We start from the raw sequence: 20131 nt of genomic DNA, 5'->3' as shown, positions 1-20131 counted from the left end.
AAAACTGACAAGATAAAATAAGACGTTTTATCATAAGACTCCAGGCACAATGTAGCACATTCATTTTTTTTTTGGTGGTAATATAAACAAAATCAAATATACATTTTTTGTACATGCCGTCTCTTTTGTTGTAATACTTGATATATTACTTACGCTTTACAATAATATTGTATGTTTACTAAACCCAAGAAAATTCTGCTCACACCACCAATGCACTGAATACTTTGTGACACTGTATCGACTATATATGTACACCTTCAATAAAAATATACTCGTTTCAAAAATAATTATTTTTGAATGGTAGGGATAATAGAAGGAATAAGTGAGCAATAATTGAAAGTATGAACATTTGAAGTAAATTATTTATTAAACTTCACCAACAATTACATTTAATAACTGAATCAAGTGGAGAAATTTAATACAATAATCACAGAATAAGAATTAAATATAAAGACTTAAAAATTAATCACACTGAACAACATGAGCACCAAAAGGAAGCCACTTTGATAATATTAGGTCGTAATTTGAGAGACTAGTGTTTGCCGTATAATCCAGAGGAGAAGTGCCCGAAACCTCCATAATCTGCAATCCTATGGCCTAAACGGGCACCTCCAGATCCAAAACCGGCTCCGGCACCTCCACCATTACCTCCTGGAACCACCACAGGTACTGCAACGTTCACAGGTATGGGCTGAGGCACTGGTACAGGAACAGGTTGAGCTACTCGTACTGGTACAGGTCGGGGCACTGGTACGGTTACGGCTTGAGGTACAGGAACAGGGATAATTTGTGGTATAGAAACAGGGACGGGTCGATGTACAGGAACAGCAACGGGTCTGGTTACAGGGACAGGGTAGGGATGAGGGACGGCTACAGGAACAGGGACGGGTGTCTCGAGTGTGTAAGGTTCTTGGACAGGTACAGGGACAAGTCTAGTGATTGGAACAGTGTAGGGCTGAGGAACAGGGACTGGAACTGTTCGAGTGATGGTGTTGACCTGTACATCACCCGCTCCAGCGCCTCCCCCAAAACCTCCTGCGCCTCCTCCGAAACCTCCGACACCCCCACCTAGTCCTCCATATCCCAGACCGAATCCTAAGTGTCCATAGCCTCCGGAGCTAATGAGGCCCGTAGAACCACCGAATCCTCCATGTCCAACACCGCTGGATATTCCTCCGTGGTCATAACCCACGGAGCTAATAAGACTAGCTGAGATTCCTCCGTGTCCGTAACCAGAAGAGCTAATTAATCCTCCGTGATTACTGGCGCCTGGCCCGAGGTTAAAGGAACTGTAACTAGTTCCTCCGTGGCCATGATCGATTCCGCGCTTCTGTATTGTCTTGGTGTCTGGGACTGTGGCGGCTGCGGTTGCCAGAGCCACGAGAAATATCTGGAACAGATATTGTTGCAGTTACAGAACTGAACTGAAGGGAGTAGCTTATTACGATAAAAATGAAATAATCGACTTGTTTTGAATGTTTATGTTAATTCTAAATAATGAGTGGATGTAGGCCTACTTACCAGGAAGATGCTCATGTTGATGCTTGTTGGTGACTGGCTATTCACAGAACCGCTCGTTGTATATATAGTACATCTGGAGTATGCATGAGTGATAAAGAAAGCGCAACATTCTAAGATGAATCGGAATAGAGCCAAGAAATTCACACCCGTTTATGTGTATCCATTTCTTTCTTAAACATTGTTGGGATAGACGTACGGAACTGAAAATGGCTGGAGTAGAAAAGTTGTAACACGTCTATTACGGAAACTGTGTAAAGGTGCCAAAATTGGGTGAACGAAATGTATAGAAGTGATTGATGAATTTACATAGAGTTGAAGGTGTAGCTTCGTTATCAGAATTGTGATGAATTGACGAGGCAGTAAAGGCATAGGTTTTCAAGCACAATTGAAGTGCGACAATATCATTATTAAATGGTAATGGTTTTGTTTGAAACTACACAGTAGGCGTACTGTTATAAGATGAATGTTTTTTAATATGAAGTGGACAATGTGAAAATAAAGTTATTATTAAATAAACCTGTCGTTCCAACGCAATATAACTGATTGTTGTATTGTACCTTTTTATTCTTATATTGTAAAATGTTATAAAATACAATAGTAAAAATTGTAAGAAATTTATACTAATTTCTAATATATACACTGTTTATATTCAGTATGAAATATTGGACTATGGATGGAGAATGGAATAAACTCAATTTATTGCGTGCAGAAGGGAGTCGTCCAGGTCGTCTACCTTGAATTTAATGAATATGCATATTTAAGCTAATTTGCGTTCGTTAAGAAAGTGATGATAGTTTTTCATTTCTTTTTTTCTTCTCTGTTACGAAACATAATTCTTTTGAAAATTGTTGCTACTTATGCCGCTTCTTGCGCGCACTAAGATCCTGATAGGCCCGCGATACTGTATCTCAGCTCCCGCATTTTATGATGTCTATTTTCTTTTTTTCTTATCATACATTAAAACAATGCTCTTGCAGAAATTCAAAGTCAATTTGAATGTACAATATGTATTAACTTTGTGACGAATCTTAATTTATTATGATACTGTGGATTAGAAATGAATTGGTCGGGACAAAGATACATTGAACAATAAGAATATTTTATATAGGCTGGTTTCTCACACTCTTCTGTACCAAAAACACACTCATACTCACACACTCTCTCTCACTATACAAGTTCTGTTACTACTTCTAATATTACAACTACTGCTACTAACACTAATTATAATACTACTAACATCACTAATGGTACTACCACTGTTACTATTAATGTTTTTACTCTACTGATACTACTTCTAATACTACTACTACTACTACTACTACTACTACTACTACTACTACTGCTACTAATAATATTACTGCTACTGCTGTTAGTGCTACTGATGCTACTACTGCTGCTACTGATGCTGATGCCTCTGCTACTATTACTACAACATTTATTACTACCATTCCTACTACTACTTCAATTACAACAACCAGTGTTACTACTACTAATGCTATTACAGTTGCTGCTGCTACTGCTGCTGCTACTACTTCTACTATTACTATTACTACTACTACTACTACTACTACTACTAGTAGTACTACTACTACTACTACCACCACTACCATTACTACTGCGACTATAATGCTACTACTACTTTTCCGGTCCCTGTACAAGCTTTTGTATATTCTGCAGATGTGAAATTATATTACTCCTAGTAACGAAGCTAATGTTATTCTTTAATTTGCTCTTAGTCATTATGAACGAACTTGATTACTCCGAGGGTGACTTTCTGGGACTAAACGTGTGACAGTATGACGGTGTAAGTTCTGGTCTGTAATAGTGACGAGTCAGGACTTCCCCGCCAAGATCTCTAGTACATTTGATAGTTTCCTGTGTTCCAGGAAGCACAGGGGTTTTTCTATGGCCCCTCTGTGATATATAAACAATTTTGTTCTCCATCAACATCACCAACATCTCCATCATAATTCATTTCGAGTGTGAAGTAGATCTACTGCATCTGCTGGACTCTGAGCAGCCTCTGACGAAGTGTTGTCGTCGGCTCTCATCTCTAGCGACAGCTATGAGTCTGCTCGTGGCATTGGGGCGAATAACAGTAAATTAAGGACCTGTCATTGAAAAAGGATTGACACTGGTATGAGCAGACATATAGGTCAAGCATTATCCAAGGTGAGTAGTACCCAATTTTGTGCATCGAACGCCACCTTCACAATAACGCTGGCTCCACTTTTTCCTCAGTAGTCCGTGTGATTGTTATCGTTATTCTCAGCACAATGCTCTTAAAGAAGTCATGTAAAATTTCCCCTTTGGCATCGAAAATCATACTTGTTATTACCTTTCAATTCTGAAACAATCATAGTTTTAATTTTTCGCCTTATGTGATGAGATTTTATTTCATTATTCATTAATAATGAATGTTTCCAATGGTCTTGGATTCCGGTTCGAAGTTCATTTCATCGCATATCACAACAATTATCTGCAGCAACTCATATTTAATAAGTTTTATGATAGTGCTGACGGTTGTGGACAATGCAATGCAGTTTTCACACTTAAGGCCTGCATGTAATTCTAGTGCCATGTGTATATTTAATAGTTGCATCTTATCTTACGGAATAATATTTATTTCAAGCATTAGTGTTGAAGCTTCAACAGGTCATCCTCGGCGTTCTTAATCAATAATATCATTTCTACCATTTTTAAATTTTTAAATCCACTTTCAGGTTTTGAAAGCGTTCATAATATAGATAACGTATTGTTTACACTTTCTTGATGACGTTTCCGTAGTGCTATTCTCTTGTTTCAAGTAACAGTTTTTGTATCACTGTGCCTACTTCAAAATGACATGTTATATTCTACAGTTGTTCAGGATATGTTAGATACAATACTTATGTTTGTAAATATGTTGTAATAATGTCCATAGTTACCACTCCATATCCACAGATCATGGAAAAATATACTTTTTTTTATATTTGAATGTCACTTTAGTTATTGAATGATCCAATTAATTTCATTAATAATATATATTTTTGGTATTTTAGTCTCTGTCACTTGACATATTAAGTATAGATGAGCAACAATGTCTACTGAACACTTTCAAATATGTCTGAATCTTGGCTTTGTAGCTTGTAACTTTACATCTGGTATGAAAGTACATGCGTTTGAAATGCCGGTGTACCGGTTTAAGATCATAGTCTACTCCAGAAAAGGAAATCACACAGTGGAGGAAAGGTATATAGGTCTATATACGTGGGTTGAGACTTCATTAGTGGCAACATTGATATGGAATCAAATCGAGACTGAATTAATTATTCACTTCTGCAGTATGTTGGTCTAAGTCCAATCTACCTCACAGTAAAAGGAATTTCCCTTTCGAATCAAAGTGCATGCGGTGTGGTGAGAAGAAGATAGTGTTGTGTTTTCGCCATGTTCGCAAAACAGGAACAGCGAAGTTGGTTGATAATTCAATTTGCCCATGGTTGCACAGCAAGACAAGGTTTTCGAAGGAAGCGGCAACACTTTTCGCAAAAAATCTCCCATCATTTTAAATGATAACGCTTGTGTGCACGTGGCACTGGAAGTTGAATTCTGGGTCCAACGTCATTATATAGAGTCCGGCAGAGGAAGATGGATTTTAAAGAGTGTAGATTCATCATTGTACAGTTGAGAGACGATAAACTGCAAGCAAATACTGTTGCAATTCAGTGCCAGTTAGCCATTATTGAAATGTTAAGAAGAGCGCAATGGGATTTTGCAATTAGAACATTTCACAAGAACTACATTTTTGTAGCTACTAGGAGTGAATGTCGTTGTTAATTTATAATATAGCGCCATGATTCGTTCCATCTGCATATGTGCTGAAGGAATAGTCTCGGGGTAGAAAAAGAATCGTGCTTACTCTTGAAAAATTGTTTTAGAAGCACTGGTAGTTGTTACTCTAATGTATTGTATAAAAGTAGACTGTACAGTCTTGCATATTCAATATTGCAGTAAGTGTAACTTCTGTATTATACTATTAAAATGAGAGTAGTATTTTAACAAATGAAGAGGGAAACGTGTCTGAGGAAGTAAAAGGTGTTTATTCACAAAAGAAACAGTTCTGTTTAAAAAATCTGACAAGGCAAAATAATATGTTTCATCGCAAGACTCCAGACACAATGTAGTATATTCATTTTTTTTATTGGTGGTAATATAAACAATCAAATATACATTATTTCGTACATGCCGTCACTTTTGTTGTAATGCTTGATAAATTACTTATGCTTCACAATAATATTTTATGTCTACTAAACCCAAGAAAATTGGGCTCACACTACCAATGAACTGAATATTTTGTGAGACAGTATCGATTATATATATATATATATATATATATATATATATATATAACTTCAATAAAAAGTATACTTGTTTCGAATGTAATTATTTTTAAATGTTGAGGATGATAGAAGGAATAAGTGAGCAATAATTGAAAGTATGAACATTGGAAGTAATTTATTTATTAAACTACACCAACAATTACTTGGAATCACTGAATCAAGTGGAGAATTTTAATACAATAGTCACAGATTAATAATTAAATATAAAGCTTAAAAATTAGTCACAGAGTCCAACATGAGCAACAAAAGGAGGCCACTTTGATAATATTAGGTTGTAATTTGAGAGACTAGTGTTTGCCGTACCCTCCGGAGGAAAAGTGCCCGAAACCTCCATAATCTGCAATCCCATGGCCTAAACCGGCACCTCCAGATCCAAAACCGGCTCCCCCAGCTCCAAAACCGGCTCCTCCAGCTCCAAAACCGGCTCCGGCACCTCCACCGTTACCTCCAGGAACCACCACAGGTACTGCAACGTTCACAGGTATGGGCTGAGGCACTGGTACAGGAACAGGTTGAGCTACTCGTACTGGTACAGGTCGGGGCACTGGTACGGTTACGGCTTGAGGTACAGGAACAGGGATAATTTGTGGTATAGAAACAGGGACGGGTCGATGTACAGGAACAGCAACGGGTCTGGTTACAGGGACAGGGTAGGGATGAGGGACGGCTACAGGAACAGGGACGGGTGTCTCGAGTGTGTAAGGTTCTTGGACAGGTACAGGGACAAGTCTAGTGATTGGAACAGTGTAGGGCTGAGGAACAGGGACTGGAACTGTTCGAGTGATGGTGTTGACCTGTACATCACCCGCTCCAGCGCCTCCCCCAAAACCTCCTGCGCCTCCTCCGAAACCTCCGACACCCCCACCTAGTCCTCCATATCCCAGACCGAATCCTAAGTGTCCATAGCCTCCGGAGCTAATGAGGCCCGTAGAACCACCGAATCCTCCATGTCCAACACCGCTGGATATTCCTCCGTGGTCATAACCCACGGAGCTAATAAGACTAGCTGAGATTCCTCCGTGTCCGTAACCAGAAGAGCTAATTAATCCTCCGTGATTACTGGCGCCTGACCCGAGGTTAAAGGAACTGTAACTAGTTCCTCCGTGGCCATGATCGATTCCGCGCTTCTGTATTGTCTTGGTGTCTGGGACTGTGGCGGCTGCGGTTGCCAGAGCCACGAGAAATATCTGGAACAGATATTGTTGCAGTTATAGAACTGAACTGAAGGGAGTAACTTATTACGATGAAAATGAAATAATCGACTTGTTTTGAATGTTTATGTTAATTCTAAATAATGAGTGGATGTAGGCCTACTTACCAGGAAGATGCTCATGTTGATGCTTGTTGGTGACTGGCTATTCACAGAACCGCTCGTTGTATATATAGTACATCTGGAGTATGCATGAGTGATAAAGAAAGCGCAACATTCTAAGATGAATCGGAATAGAGCCAAGAAATTCACACCCGTTTATGTGTATCCATTTCTTTCTTAAACATTGTTGGGATAGACGTACGGAACTGAAAATGGATGGAGTAGAAAAGTTGTAACACGTCTATTACGGAAACTGTGTAAAGGTGCCAAAATTGGGTGAACGAAATGTATAGAAGTGATTGATGAATTTACATAGAGTTGAAGGTGTAGCTTCGTTATCAGAATTGTGATGAATTGACGAGGCAGTAAAGGCATAGGTTTTCAAGCACAATTGAAGTGCGACAATATCATTATTAAATGGTAATGGTTTTGTTTGAAACTACACAGTAGGCGTACTGTTATAAGATGAATGTTTTTTTTAATATGAAGTGGAGCAATGTGAAAATAAAGTTATTATGAAATAAACCTGTCGTTCCAACGCAATATAGCTGATTGTTGCGTTGTACCTTTTTATTCTTATATTGTAAAATGTTATAAAATACAATAGTAACAATTGTAAGAAAGTTATACTAATTTCTAATATATACACTGTTTATATTCAGTATGAAATATTGGACTATGGATGGAGAATGGAATAAACTCAATTTATTGCGTTCACAATGGAACCGTCGCAGGTCGTCTACCTTGAATTTAATGAATATGCATATTTAAGCTAATTTGCGTTCGTTAAGAAAGTGATGATAGCTTTTAATTTCTTTCTTTCTTCTCTGTTACGAAACATATTTCTTATGAAAATTGTTGCTACTTATGCCGCTTCTTGTGCGCACTAAGATCCTGATAGGTGCACGATACTGTATCTCAGCTCCCGCATTTTATGATGTGTCTATTTCCTTTTTTTCTTATCATACATTAATACATTGCTCTTGGTGAATTTCAAAGTCAATTTGAATGTACAATATGTATTGACTTTGTGACGAATCTTAATTTATTATGATAGTGTGGATTAGAAATGAAGTGGTCGGGACAAAGATACATTGAGCAATAAGAATATTTCATATAGGCTGGTTTCTCACACTCTTCTGTACCAAAAACACATTCATACTCACACACCCTCTCTCACTATACAAGTGCTGTTACTACTACTAGTATTACAACTTCTTCTACTAACACTAATTATAATACTACTAACATCACTAATAGTACTACCACTGTTACTATTACTGTTTTTACTCTACTGCTACTACTACTAATAATATTACTGCTGCCGCTGTTAGTGGTGCTGCTGCTGCTACTACTGCTGCTACTAATACTGATGCTTCTTCTACTATTACTACAACATGTAGTACTACCATTCCTACTACTACTTCAATTATAACAACCAGTGTTACTACTACTAATGTTATTACTATTGCTGCTGCTACTACTACTATTACTATTACTACTACTACTACTATTACTATTACTACTACTACTACTATTACTACTACTACTGCTACTACGACTAGTGCTATTACTACTACTACTATAGTGCTACTACTATTTTTCAGGTTCCTGTACAAGCTTTTGTACTTTCTACAGAGATGAAATTATATTACTTCTAGTAACGAAGCTAATGTTATACTTTAATTTGCTCTTAGTCATTATGAACGAACTTGATTACTCCGAGGGTGTCTTTCTTTGATTAAACGTCTGACAGCATGACGGTGTAAGTTCTGGTCTGTAATGGTAACAATTCAGGAATTCCCCGCCTATATCTCTAGTACATTTTATAGTTTCCTGTGTTCCAGGCAGCACGGGGGTTTTTCTATGGTCCCCATGTGATATATAAACAATTTTATTCTCCATCAACACCACCAACATCTCCATCATAATTCATTTCTATTGTGAAGTAGATCTACAGCATCTGCTGGATCCTGAGCAGCCTCTGACGAAGTGTTGTCCTCGGCTCTCATCTCTAGCGACATCTGAGTCTGCTCGTGGCATTGGGGCGAATAACAGTAAATTAAGGACCTGTCATTGAAAAAGAATTGACTCTGGTATGAGCAGACATATAGGTCAAGGTTTAGCCAAGGTGAGTAGTAATCAATTTTGTGCATCGAACGCCACCTTCACAATAACGCTGGCTCCACTTTTTCCTCAGAATTCCGTGTGATTGTTATCGTTATTCTCAGCACAATGCTCTTAAAAAAGTTATGTAAAATTTCCCCTTTGGCATCGTAAATCATACTTGTTATTACCTTTCAATTCTGAAACAATCATAGTGTTAATTTTTCGCCTAATGTGATGAGATTTTATTTTATTATTCATTAAGAATGAATGTTTCCAATGGTCTAGGATTCCGGTTCGAAGTTCATTTCATCGCATATCACAACAATTATCTGCAGCAACTCATATTGAATAAGTTTTATGATAGTGCTGACGGTTATGGACAATGCAATGCAGTTTTCACACTTAAGGCCTGCATGTAATTCTAGTGCCATGTGTATATTTAATAGTTGTATTTTGTCTTACGGATAATATTTATTTCAAGCATTAGTGTTGAAGCTTCAACAGGTCATCCTCGGCGTTCTTAATCAATAATATCATTTCTACCATTTTTAAATATTTAAATCCAGTTACAGTTTTAGAAAGCGTTCATAATATAGATAACGTATTGTTTACACTGAGGTTTCCTTAGTGCTATTCTCTTGTTTCAAGTAACAATTTTTGTATCACTGTGCCTACTTCAAAATGACATGCTATATTCTACAGTTGTTCAGGATATGTTAGATACAATTCCTATGTTTGTAAATATGTTGTAATAATGTCCATAGTTACCACTCCGTATCCACAGATCATGGAAAATTATACTTCTTTTATGTTTGAATGTCACTTTAGTTATTGAATGATCCAATTAATTTCATTACTAATATATATTTTTAGGTATTTTAGTCTCTGTCACTTGACATATTAAGTATAGATGAGCTACAATGTCTACTGGACACTTTCGAATACGGTCTGAATCTTGGCTTTGTACCTTGTAACTTTACATACGTTTGAAATGCCGGTGTACCGGTTGGGATCACAGTCTACTCCAGGAAAGGGAATCACACAGTGGAGGAAAGACATATAGGTCTATATACGTGGGTTGAGACTTCATTAGTGGCAACATTGATTTGGAAGAAAATCGAGACGGAATTAATTATTCACTTCTACAGTATGTTGGTCTATGTCCAATCTACCTCACAGTAAATGGATTTTCCCTTTCGAATCAAAGTGCATGCGGTGTGGTGAGAAGAAGATAGTGTTGTATTTTCGCCATGTTCGCAAAACAGGAACAGCGAAGTTGGTTGATAATTCAATGTGCCCATGGTTGCACAGCAAGACAAGCTTTTCGAAGGAAGGGGCAACAATTTCTGCAAAAAATTCGCATCATTTTAAATAATAATGCTTTTGTGCACCTGGCACTGGAAGTTGAATTGTGGATCCAACGTGATTATATAAAATCCGGCAGAGGAAGGGCGATTTTAAAGAGTGTAGATTCTTCATTGTACAGTTGAGAGACGATAAACTGCATGCAAATTCTGTTGGAATTCAGTGCCAGTTAGCCATTATTGAAATGTTAAGAAGAGCACATTGGGATTTTGCAATTGAATCGGGGAATACTGAAACATTCTAAGTCATCCAACCTTGGTTTTTTGAAAACTAAAAAAACTGTTTCTTTGCTTTCAGGGTTTGTTTAAAAATATGGAAAAATTACATTTTAATATACGACCTAAACTTGAGCTAAATCATGATAAAAATAACTTTTTTTTTCTATAAACCTAAAAAAAATCAAATTAGAGTGTCTGACTTAGAACCTTTTAGTTTACTTTCAGGAAAATAATTAAGAAATTGAAAAATTGTTAATGGAATATTTATTTTGTGTAAACTGTTTTGTGTTGGAACATAAGTGTCAACTAAAACTCACATTGTAACAAAATGTATGAGAAAAATATAAAATTGGGGTGTGTGACTTAGAACCTTTCAGTTTACTTGAGGGAAAATTTATAAGAAATATAAAAATTGTTAATGGAATATTTATTTTGTCAAACTATTTTGTGTACAAACAATAGTGTCAACTAAAGCTCACATTTTAACAAAGTGTAATGGATAGAAACGTATTTTAGGCCAATTTTTATTATTTTAATCAACTTCTTGCTCCTACGCGCCGCTATCTACGCCTCCAGTGGGCAAGTTTAACAACTCTTCATTCATAAAAGTCCGTGTACGCTAGAGGTACATGTGGCAATAGTGATAATTATAATGTCTTGTACTTTTTGGGGTTTTATATGTACTTCACCTGTCTCGTACGCTAATCGCACTGGAAAAGGTGGTCGAAGGTCACTGTTGTGAAATAGCTTGTATGTGTTTACTAATTACCCATCAATGTGGCTTCTTGTGACTATGGTACCTTTAACAGCTGTGTCACCATCATAAGTACAATGCATTACAGAACTTATACCAAATTGCACTTCGTTTCTTTTTCTGTACCTGTCGCCCATTTGTTTCCTCGGATAAACATGTTTTCTTGTAAAACTCTTTCCACTGGTCTTTAAAATTTGTAATGTCACATATTTCAACTTCTACTACTGTAAAGTTTCTAGATAAACTTTAAGTTATAATAATTTTGGTCAACTGATGCATGCTGTAAAATCTGTCATGTTTTCTCATTTTCCTTTTGACAATTGCGAAATCCCTATCGCAGGACAAAAAAGAATGCTCTCTGATTGGATAGAATTGTTCAATTTTCTCAAATCTCTCCGAATCTGTGAAGGCCAAAAATGCACTGTTAAGAGCGTGGTAGTCCACACCTGTGGAGTAACGGTCAGCGCGTCTGGCCACGAAACCAGGTGGCCCGGGTTCGAATCCCGGTCGGGACAAGTTACCTAGTTGAGGTTTTTTCCGGGGTTTTCCCTCAACCCAATACGAGCGAATGCTGGGTAACTTTCGGTGCTGGACCCCGGACTCATCTCACCGGCATTATCACCTTCATTTCATTCAGACGCTAAATAACCTAGATGTTGATGCAGCGTCGTAAAATAACCCAATAAAATAAAAAAGAGCATGGTTTTTATTCTTGCCTCCACAGATGTCACAGTAAACATGAACTTCTTTTATATCATTTAGAACAGAGCCAAGGTATTCGAAAACGAAAGTACACACCTCATTAGGGCCTTTTTTTTTTTGCGATGTCTTCATTGTAAATGTACAAAGTTGCATGGTTTTTCTTGACATCATGAATGCAGAATGAGTTGACATTTAGCTGTCTCAGATAAGAAGTGCCTTGTACAGGATAACTGGCAATGCAATGTTCTGCATATAATCAAATGCAATGGCAAGAACATGATGTTGACCTTTAGATTTGTCAGGGCATACCTCAGACTGAAGCCGTGAATAAAACTAATTTGGTTGATTAATCCTTCTTATATTTTGTTCATCCATTTTCAATCTCTTACTAACACTGAAATCTTACAAAACAAAGTCAGCTGTCACTGTTTCAATTTACTGGGAGAACAGTCTAGCCAATACAAACGAAAAACTTCTGAGTCAGTCTGGCCAATGGAAACAAAATGGTTCTGTGTCACTGACTCAGAACGTTTTTGTTTTCACTACGCAATACAGAAATCTTATATCACCATACAAAGAGATTTGACTTAGAGTATTTTTCAATACATAGTTGTATTTACCTTCAAAGAATGACTTCCCGCCATTAAATCAATATCGTAAAAATAGTGACTTAGAATGTTTTAGTATTCCCTGATCCAATTAGAACCTTTCACAACAACCACGGTTTTGTAGCTACTAGGAGTGAATGTCGTTGTTAATTTATAATTATAATATAGCGCCATGATTCGTTCCATCTGCATATGTGCTGAAGGAAAAGCCTCGGGGTAGAAAAAGAATCGTGCTTACTTTTGAAAAATTGTTTTAGAAGCACTGGTAGTTGTTACTCCAATGCATTGTATACAAGTAGAATGTACAGTCTTGCATATTCAATATTGCAGTAAGTGTAACTTCTGTATTATACTATTAAAATGAGAGTAGTATTTTAACAAATGAAGAGGGAAACGTGTCTGAGGAAGTAAAAGGTGTTTATTCACAAAAGAAACAGTTCTGTTTAAAAAATCTGACAAGGCAAAATAAGACGTTTCATCGCAAGACACCACACACAATGTAGCATATTCATTTTTTTTATTGGTGGTAATATAAACAAAATCAAATATACATTTTTTTCGTACATGCCGTCACTTTTGTTGTAATACTTGATATATTACTTATGCTTTACAATAATATTGTATATTTACTAAACCCAAGAAAATTCTGCTCAGACTACCAATGCAATGAATATTTTGTGAGACAGTATCGATTATATATATATATATATATATATATATATATATATATATATATATATATATATAACTTCAATAAAAAGTATACTTGTTTCGAATGTAATTATTTTTAAATGGTAAGGATGATAGAAGGAGTAAGTGAGCAATAATTAAAAGTATGAACATTTGAAGTAATTTATTTATTAAACTACACCAACAATTACATGTAATCACTGAATCAAGTGGAGAATTTTAATGCAATAGTCACAGATTAATAATTAAATATAAAACTTAAAAATTAGTCACAGAGTCCAACATGAGCAACAAAAGGAGGCCACTTTGATAATATTAGGTTGTAATTTGAGAGACTAGTGTTTGCCGTACCCTCCGGAGGAGAAGTGCCCGAAACCTCCATAATCTGCAATCCCATGGCCTAAACCGGCACCTCCAGATCCAAAACCGGCTCCCCCAGCTCCAAAACCGGCTCCTCCAGCTCCAAAACCGCCTCCGGCACCTCCACCATTACCTCCTGGAACCACCACAGGTACTGCAACGTTCACAGGTATGGGCTGAGGCACTGGTACAGGAACAGGTTGAGCTACTCGTACTGGTACAGGTCGGGGCACTGGTACGGTTACGGCTTGAGGTACAGGAACAGGGATAATTTGTGGTATAGAAACAGGGACGGGTCGATGTACAGGAACAGCAACGGGTCTGGTTACAGGGACAGGGTAGGGATGAGGGACGGCTACAGGAACAGGGACGGGTGTCTCGAGTGTGTAAGGTTCTTGGACAGGTACAGGGACAAGTCTAGTGATTGGAACAGTGTAGGGCTGAGGAACAGGGACTGGAACTGTTCGAGTGATGGTGTTGACCTGTACATCACCCGCTCCAGCGCCTCCCCCAAAACCTCCTGCGCCTCCTCCGAAACCTCCGACACCCCCACCTAGTCCTCCATATCCCAGACCGAATCCTAAGTGTCCATAGCCTCCGGAGCTAATGAGGCCCGTAGAACCACCGAATCCTCCATGTCCAACACCGCTGGATATTCCTCCGTGGTCATAACCCACGGAGCTAATAAGACTAGCTGAGATTCCTCCGTGTCCGTAACCAGAAGAGCTAATTAATCCTCCGTGATTACTGGCGCCTGACCCGAGGTTAAAGGAACTGTAACTAGTTCCTCCGTGGCCATGATCGATTCCGCGCTTCTGTATTGTCTTGGTGTCTGGGACTGTGGCGGCTGCGGTTGCCAGGGCCACGAGAAATATCTGGAACAGATATTGTTGCAGTTATAGAACTGAACTGAAGGGAGTAACTTATTACGATGAAAATGAAATAATCGACTTGTTTTGAATGTTTATGTTAATTCTAAATAATGAGTGGATGTAGGCCTACTTACCAGGAAGATGCTCATGTTGATGCTTGTTGGTGACTGGCTATTCACAGAACCGCTCGTTGTATATATAGTACATCTGGAGTATGCATGAGTGATAAAGAAAGCGCAACATTCTAAGATGAATCGGAATAGAGCCAAGAAATTCACACCCGTTTATGTGTATCCATTTCTTTCTTAAACATTGTTGGGATAGACGTACGGAACTGAAAATGGCTGGAGTAGAAAAGTTGTAACACGTCTATTACGGAAACTGTGTAAAGGTGCCAAAATTGGGTGAACGAAATGTATAGAAGTGATTGATGAATTTACATAGAGTTGAAGGTGTAGCTTCGTTATCAGAATTGTGATGAATTGACGAGGCAGTAAAGGCATAGGTTTTCAAGCACAATTGAAGTGCGACAATATCATTATTAAATGGTAATGGTTTTGTTTGAAACTACACAGTAGGCGTACTGTTATAAGATGAATGTTTTTTAATATGAAGTGGAGCAATGTGAAAATAAAGTTATTATGAAATAAACCTGTCGTTCCAACGCAATATAGCTGATTGTTGTGTTGTACCTTTTTATTCTTATATTGTAAAATGTTATAAAATACAATAGTAAAAATTGTAAGAAAGTTATACTAATTTCTAATATATACACTGTTTATATTCAGTATGAAATATTGGACTATGGATGGAGAATGGAATAAACTCAATTTATTGCGTTCACAATGGAACCGTCGCAGGTCGTCTACCTTGAATTTAATGAATATGCATATTTAAGCTAATTTGCGTTCGTTAAGAAAGTGATGATAGCTTTTAATTTCTTTCTTTCTTCTCTGTTACGAAACATATTTCTTATGAAAATTGTTGCTACTTATGCCGCTTCTTGTGCGCACTAATATCCTGATAGGCCCGCGATACTGTATCTCATCTCCCGCATTTTATGATGTCTATTTCCTTTTTTTCTTATCATACATTAATACATTGCTCTTGGTGAATTTCAAAGTCAATTTGAATGTACAATATGTATTAACTTTGTGACGAATCTTAATTTATTATGATAGTGTGGATTAGAAATGAAGTGGTTAGGACAAAGATACATTGAGCAATAAGAATATTTCATATAGGCTGGTTTCTCACACTCTTCTGTACCAAAAACACACTCATACTCACACACTCTCTCTCACTACATTACTACTGTTACTACTACTAGTATTACAACTACTTCTACTAACACTGATTATAATAGTACTAACATCACTAATGGTACTACCACTGTTTCTATTACTGTTTTTACTCTACTACTACTACTACTACTACTACTACTACTACTACTACTACTGCTGCTGTTGCTGTTAGTGCTACTGCGGCTACTACTGCTGCTAATGATTCTGATACTTCTACTACTATTACTACTACATTTACTACTACCTTTGCTACTACTACTTCAATTAAAACAACCAATGTTACTGCTACTAATGCTATTACTATTGCCGATGATTAGGGCAAGGCATTTAATGACCTATAAATTGGTAGAAAATGCAAAATAAAAAATGCATTTATGACCTAAAAATACAAAAAATGATATAAAAAAAACAAAAAATGACCAATAAAAAGTAAAGCATTGCCAATGAAAATACTTTTAATTACGTTAAGTACTCACTTCATTACTGAACTACATAAAATTAAAAAAATACATGTTACAATACCTTGTATTGCAGAAAATTAATTTAAACTGCACTTTTACAACAATTCTGAATTGCAGTTAACAATCAAAACTTGGCGGAGATTTTCAAACAAAAATGATTGTCTATTGTCTACTAGTACCGACTTATAAATGGAAAAGCTTCTCTCTACTTCAACGGAAACAATTGGAGCAAACTGAAAGCAAGCAAAATCTCCTGGATTTAACTCACAGTCAGGAAAAGAAAAATTTTCACCAGACAAAGCTCTGTCAATTGAACACAATGTTGTGTAGACAGTTTTTCATTTTCATTGACACTGCATCACCCACTTTACCACATGCACGGCTCAAATCATTCACCACTTTATCCACTATTTGTAGCTGTTCCACTAATGTCACTTGGGATTTTTCCAGTGCAGTTATGACATCAGGAAGGAATCCAAAATTAGTATTTATGTAAAAAAGTTTACCAGCAATTTCTTTATCAGCTAACAGTTCTTGAGCCTGTTTTATTGACACTGACTCACCATTATCAAAAGAATCAACCACTTTCTTCACAACATCGAAATTCTTGCAATAATAACTGCAAGCTTGGAGCCATGTTCCCCATCTAATCAAAACAGGTGAAAATGGCAATCGGATTTCTGGAGCTTCTGTTTTGAATGCTGAAATTCGAGAGGGGGCTTTCAAGAATACTTTCTTCACGCATCCAATTAATTTATCCACTTCAGGAAAATTTGCACGTACTTCTTCCGTGACCTGGTGTAATGCATGCGCTAAACACGTCACATGTACCATTTTTGGGTACAGTGCACTTAAAGAAGCAGCTGCATTCATCATGTAGGGTGCTGCATCTGTTATAAAAAGGAATACATTGGAATTTCGAATCCCATCGGGCCAAAGTATTCTCAATGCATGGTCAAATACTAAGCTGATCATTGAGTAGTTGACTTTGTCCAGCTGCTCACAATGTAGTAGAAATTGTTCTCCAGGGCTGTGTGCTTCTAAAACTCCAACAATAACATTAGCTACATAACGGCCCATAGAGTCTGTTGTCTCATCAATGGATACGAATACTTTTCTTTCTCCAATCATTTCTCTTATTTTTTTCAAAGTTTTGTCATAGCACTGAGCTATGTATGTTCTTCTCAATGTTCTGGGATCTGGAATTAATTTTCCGGTCTCCTCTTCTAAGAAAGTTCGCAGCTTAGGATGATTCAGTTTGTGAAGTGAAATATCAGCCGATAGAAAAGCTTCACACAGTGTCTCACAAAATGGCGAAAACGTTGAACACGTATCCCCCAGAAGCATTTGCTGTAAGTTTACACTGGATTTATTTTCAAGTCTCTGCAGGCCACGTTTATGTTTCTCCCGTGACATGTGTCATTCTATCGTAAACTTTTTTTCAGCAGCCACTCTCACATCGCAGATCTTGCAGAATAAAATACGACCGTCCGTTGAAAAAATATTTTCTCCATATTTTGAAACAAATTCCTTTAATTTAACAATAGCACTTTCCTTTACTTTAGGCATTTTGCTCTTGACCTGTTCACACAGACGACTAGAAACAACTGACCACCTCAATTAACAGCATAACAATGCCAGTTTACCTGGAGAAAGGAATCTCTGTGGGAGTGTGGGTAAATTCCTAGAAGTGGGCAAGTTCATTATGCCTTGAAAAATAGGGGTACAAGCTAGCATATGCTCTAAGAATTTGAATAAAATTCCTAGAAGTGGGCAAGTTCATTATGCACATACCTTGAAAAATAGGGGTAGAAGCTAGCAAACATCTACTTAATTCCAAGAAATTATATTGACAAGGAAAATACTGAATTATAATAAAAATCTCAAATCAAATACAAATAATGTCACAGCCTTCCTGAAAAGTGTGAAAAATGCTCAAAATGACTTAAAATTGCTAAACAAATGACATATCCGTAAAAAAGTTAAGAAAATGAAAAACAAATGCCCTAACGAATTGCTTTTATTTAACCCGGTTTTTAATGTCATACATTTCCATATATGCTAACAATGTTTAAACCTTCATAAGAAAAATATGCAAAATCATTAATTGCCTTGCCCTACTGATGATACTGCTGCTGCTGATACTGCTGCTGCTAATACTACTACTACTACTACTACTACTACTACTACTACTACTACTACTACTACTACTACTACTACTACTACTACTACTACTACTACTGCGACTAATGCTATTACTACTACGACTATAATGCTACTACTATTTTTCAGGTTCCTGTACAAGCTTTTGTACATTCTGCAGAGTGGAAATTATATTACTCCTAGTAACGAAGCTAATGTTATACTTTAATTCGCTCTTAGTGATAATGAACGAACATGATTACTCCGAGAGTTTCTTTCTGGGACTAAACATGTTACAGTATGACGGTGTAAGATCTGGTCTGTAATAGTGACATGTCAGGACTTTCCCGCCTAGATCTCTAGTACATTTGATAGTTTCCTGTGTTCCAGGCAGCACAGGGGTTTTTCTACAGCCTACCCTGTGACATATGAGCAAGTTTATTCTCCATCAAGACCACCAGCATCTCCATCATAATAATTCATTTCCAGTGTGAAGTAGATCTACTGCATCTGCTGGACTCTGAGCAGCCTCTGACGAAATGTTGTCCTCGGCTCTCATCTCTAGCGACAGCTATGAGTCTGCTCGTGGCATTGGGGCGAATAACAGTAAATTAAGGACCTGTCATTGAAAAAGAATTGTCATTGGTATGAGCAGACATTTAGGTCAAGCTTTGGCCATGATAAGTAGAACCCAAATTTGTGCATCGAACGCCGTCTTCACAATAACGCCGGTTCCAATTTTTCCCCAGAAGTACGTGTAATTGTTATCGTTATTCAGACCACAATGCTCTTAAAGAAGTCATGTAAAATTTCCCCTTTGGCATCGTAAATCACACTTTATATTACCTTTCAATTATGAAACAATCAAATTTTTATTTTTTCTCCTTAGGTGACGAGATTTTATGTAATTGTTTATTAAGAATGAATGTTTCCAATGCTCTTGGATTCCGGTTGGAAGTGATGTATCCTCATTTCATCCCATATCAGAATAATTATCTGCAGCAACTCATATTGAATACGTTTTATGATAGTGCAGTCGGTTATGGACAATGCTATACAGTTCTTTGCATTTAGGGTCTACATGCAATTCTATTGCCATGTGTAAATTTAACAGTTGCATCTTATCTTAGGGAATAATCTTTATTTCAAGCATTAGTGTTGAAGCTTCAACATATCATCCTCGGCGTTCTTAATCAATAATATCATTTCTACTATTTTTAAATATTTAAATTCATATACAGGTTTTGGAATCGTTCATAATATAGATGACGTATTGTTTACAATTTCTTGATTAGGTCTCCGTAGTGCTATTCTCTTGTTTCAAGAAACAGTTT

General features: G+C 37.0%; 3 protein-coding genes across 3 annotated transcripts; all 3 read right to left on the bottom strand.

The window, feature by feature from the left end:
• Positions 1-414: 414 nt before the first annotated feature.
• Positions 415-1550, bottom strand: LOC138698832 (uncharacterized). The gene is made up of 2 exons (XM_069825050.1): positions 1522-1550; positions 415-1390 (listed from the first exon to the last, which is right to left on the bottom strand). Exons 1-2 carry the CDS (start codon positions 1534-1536, stop codon positions 533-535), a joined length of 873 nt encoding a protein of 290 aa, XP_069681151.1. The 5' UTR covers positions 1537-1550; the 3' UTR covers positions 415-532.
• Positions 1551-6000: 4450 nt separating this feature from the next.
• On the bottom strand, positions 6001-7247 carry LOC138698831 (pupal cuticle protein 36-like). The gene is made up of 2 exons (XM_069825049.1): positions 7219-7247; positions 6001-7087 (listed from the first exon to the last, which is right to left on the bottom strand). Exons 1-2 carry the CDS (start codon positions 7231-7233, stop codon positions 6188-6190), a joined length of 915 nt encoding a protein of 304 aa, XP_069681150.1. The 5' UTR covers positions 7234-7247; the 3' UTR covers positions 6001-6187.
• A 6563-nt stretch (positions 7248-13810) lies between these two features.
• Positions 13811-17786, bottom strand: LOC138698929 (pupal cuticle protein 36a-like). The gene is made up of 2 exons (XM_069825127.1): positions 17487-17786; positions 13811-14893 (listed from the first exon to the last, which is right to left on the bottom strand). Exons 1-2 carry the CDS (start codon positions 17784-17786, stop codon positions 13994-13996), a joined length of 1200 nt encoding a protein of 399 aa, XP_069681228.1. The 3' UTR covers positions 13811-13993.
• Positions 17787-20131: the final 2345 nt, after the last annotated feature.

This window comes from Periplaneta americana, chromosome 4 (genome assembly GCF_040183065.1).
Source record: "Periplaneta americana isolate PAMFEO1 chromosome 4, P.americana_PAMFEO1_priV1, whole genome shotgun sequence".
Lineage (NCBI taxonomy): Eukaryota > Metazoa > Arthropoda > Insecta > Blattodea > Blattidae > Periplaneta > Periplaneta americana.
Note: the sequence above shows the minus strand (reverse complement) of the source record. Positions and strands in the feature narration are given on the sequence as shown.

What these genes read in the sequence shown, in the direction of transcription:
- LOC138698929 (XM_069825127.1), bottom strand. Translation starts at nt 17,786, where the DNA reads ATGATTGGAGAAAGAAAAGTATTCGTATCCATTGATGAGACAACAGAC. An exon ending in GTGCACTGTACCCAAAAATG is followed by an intron (nt 14,894 to 17,486) that starts GTACATGTGACG and finishes TATCTGTTCCAG; the next exon opens with ATATTTCTCGTGGCCCTGGC.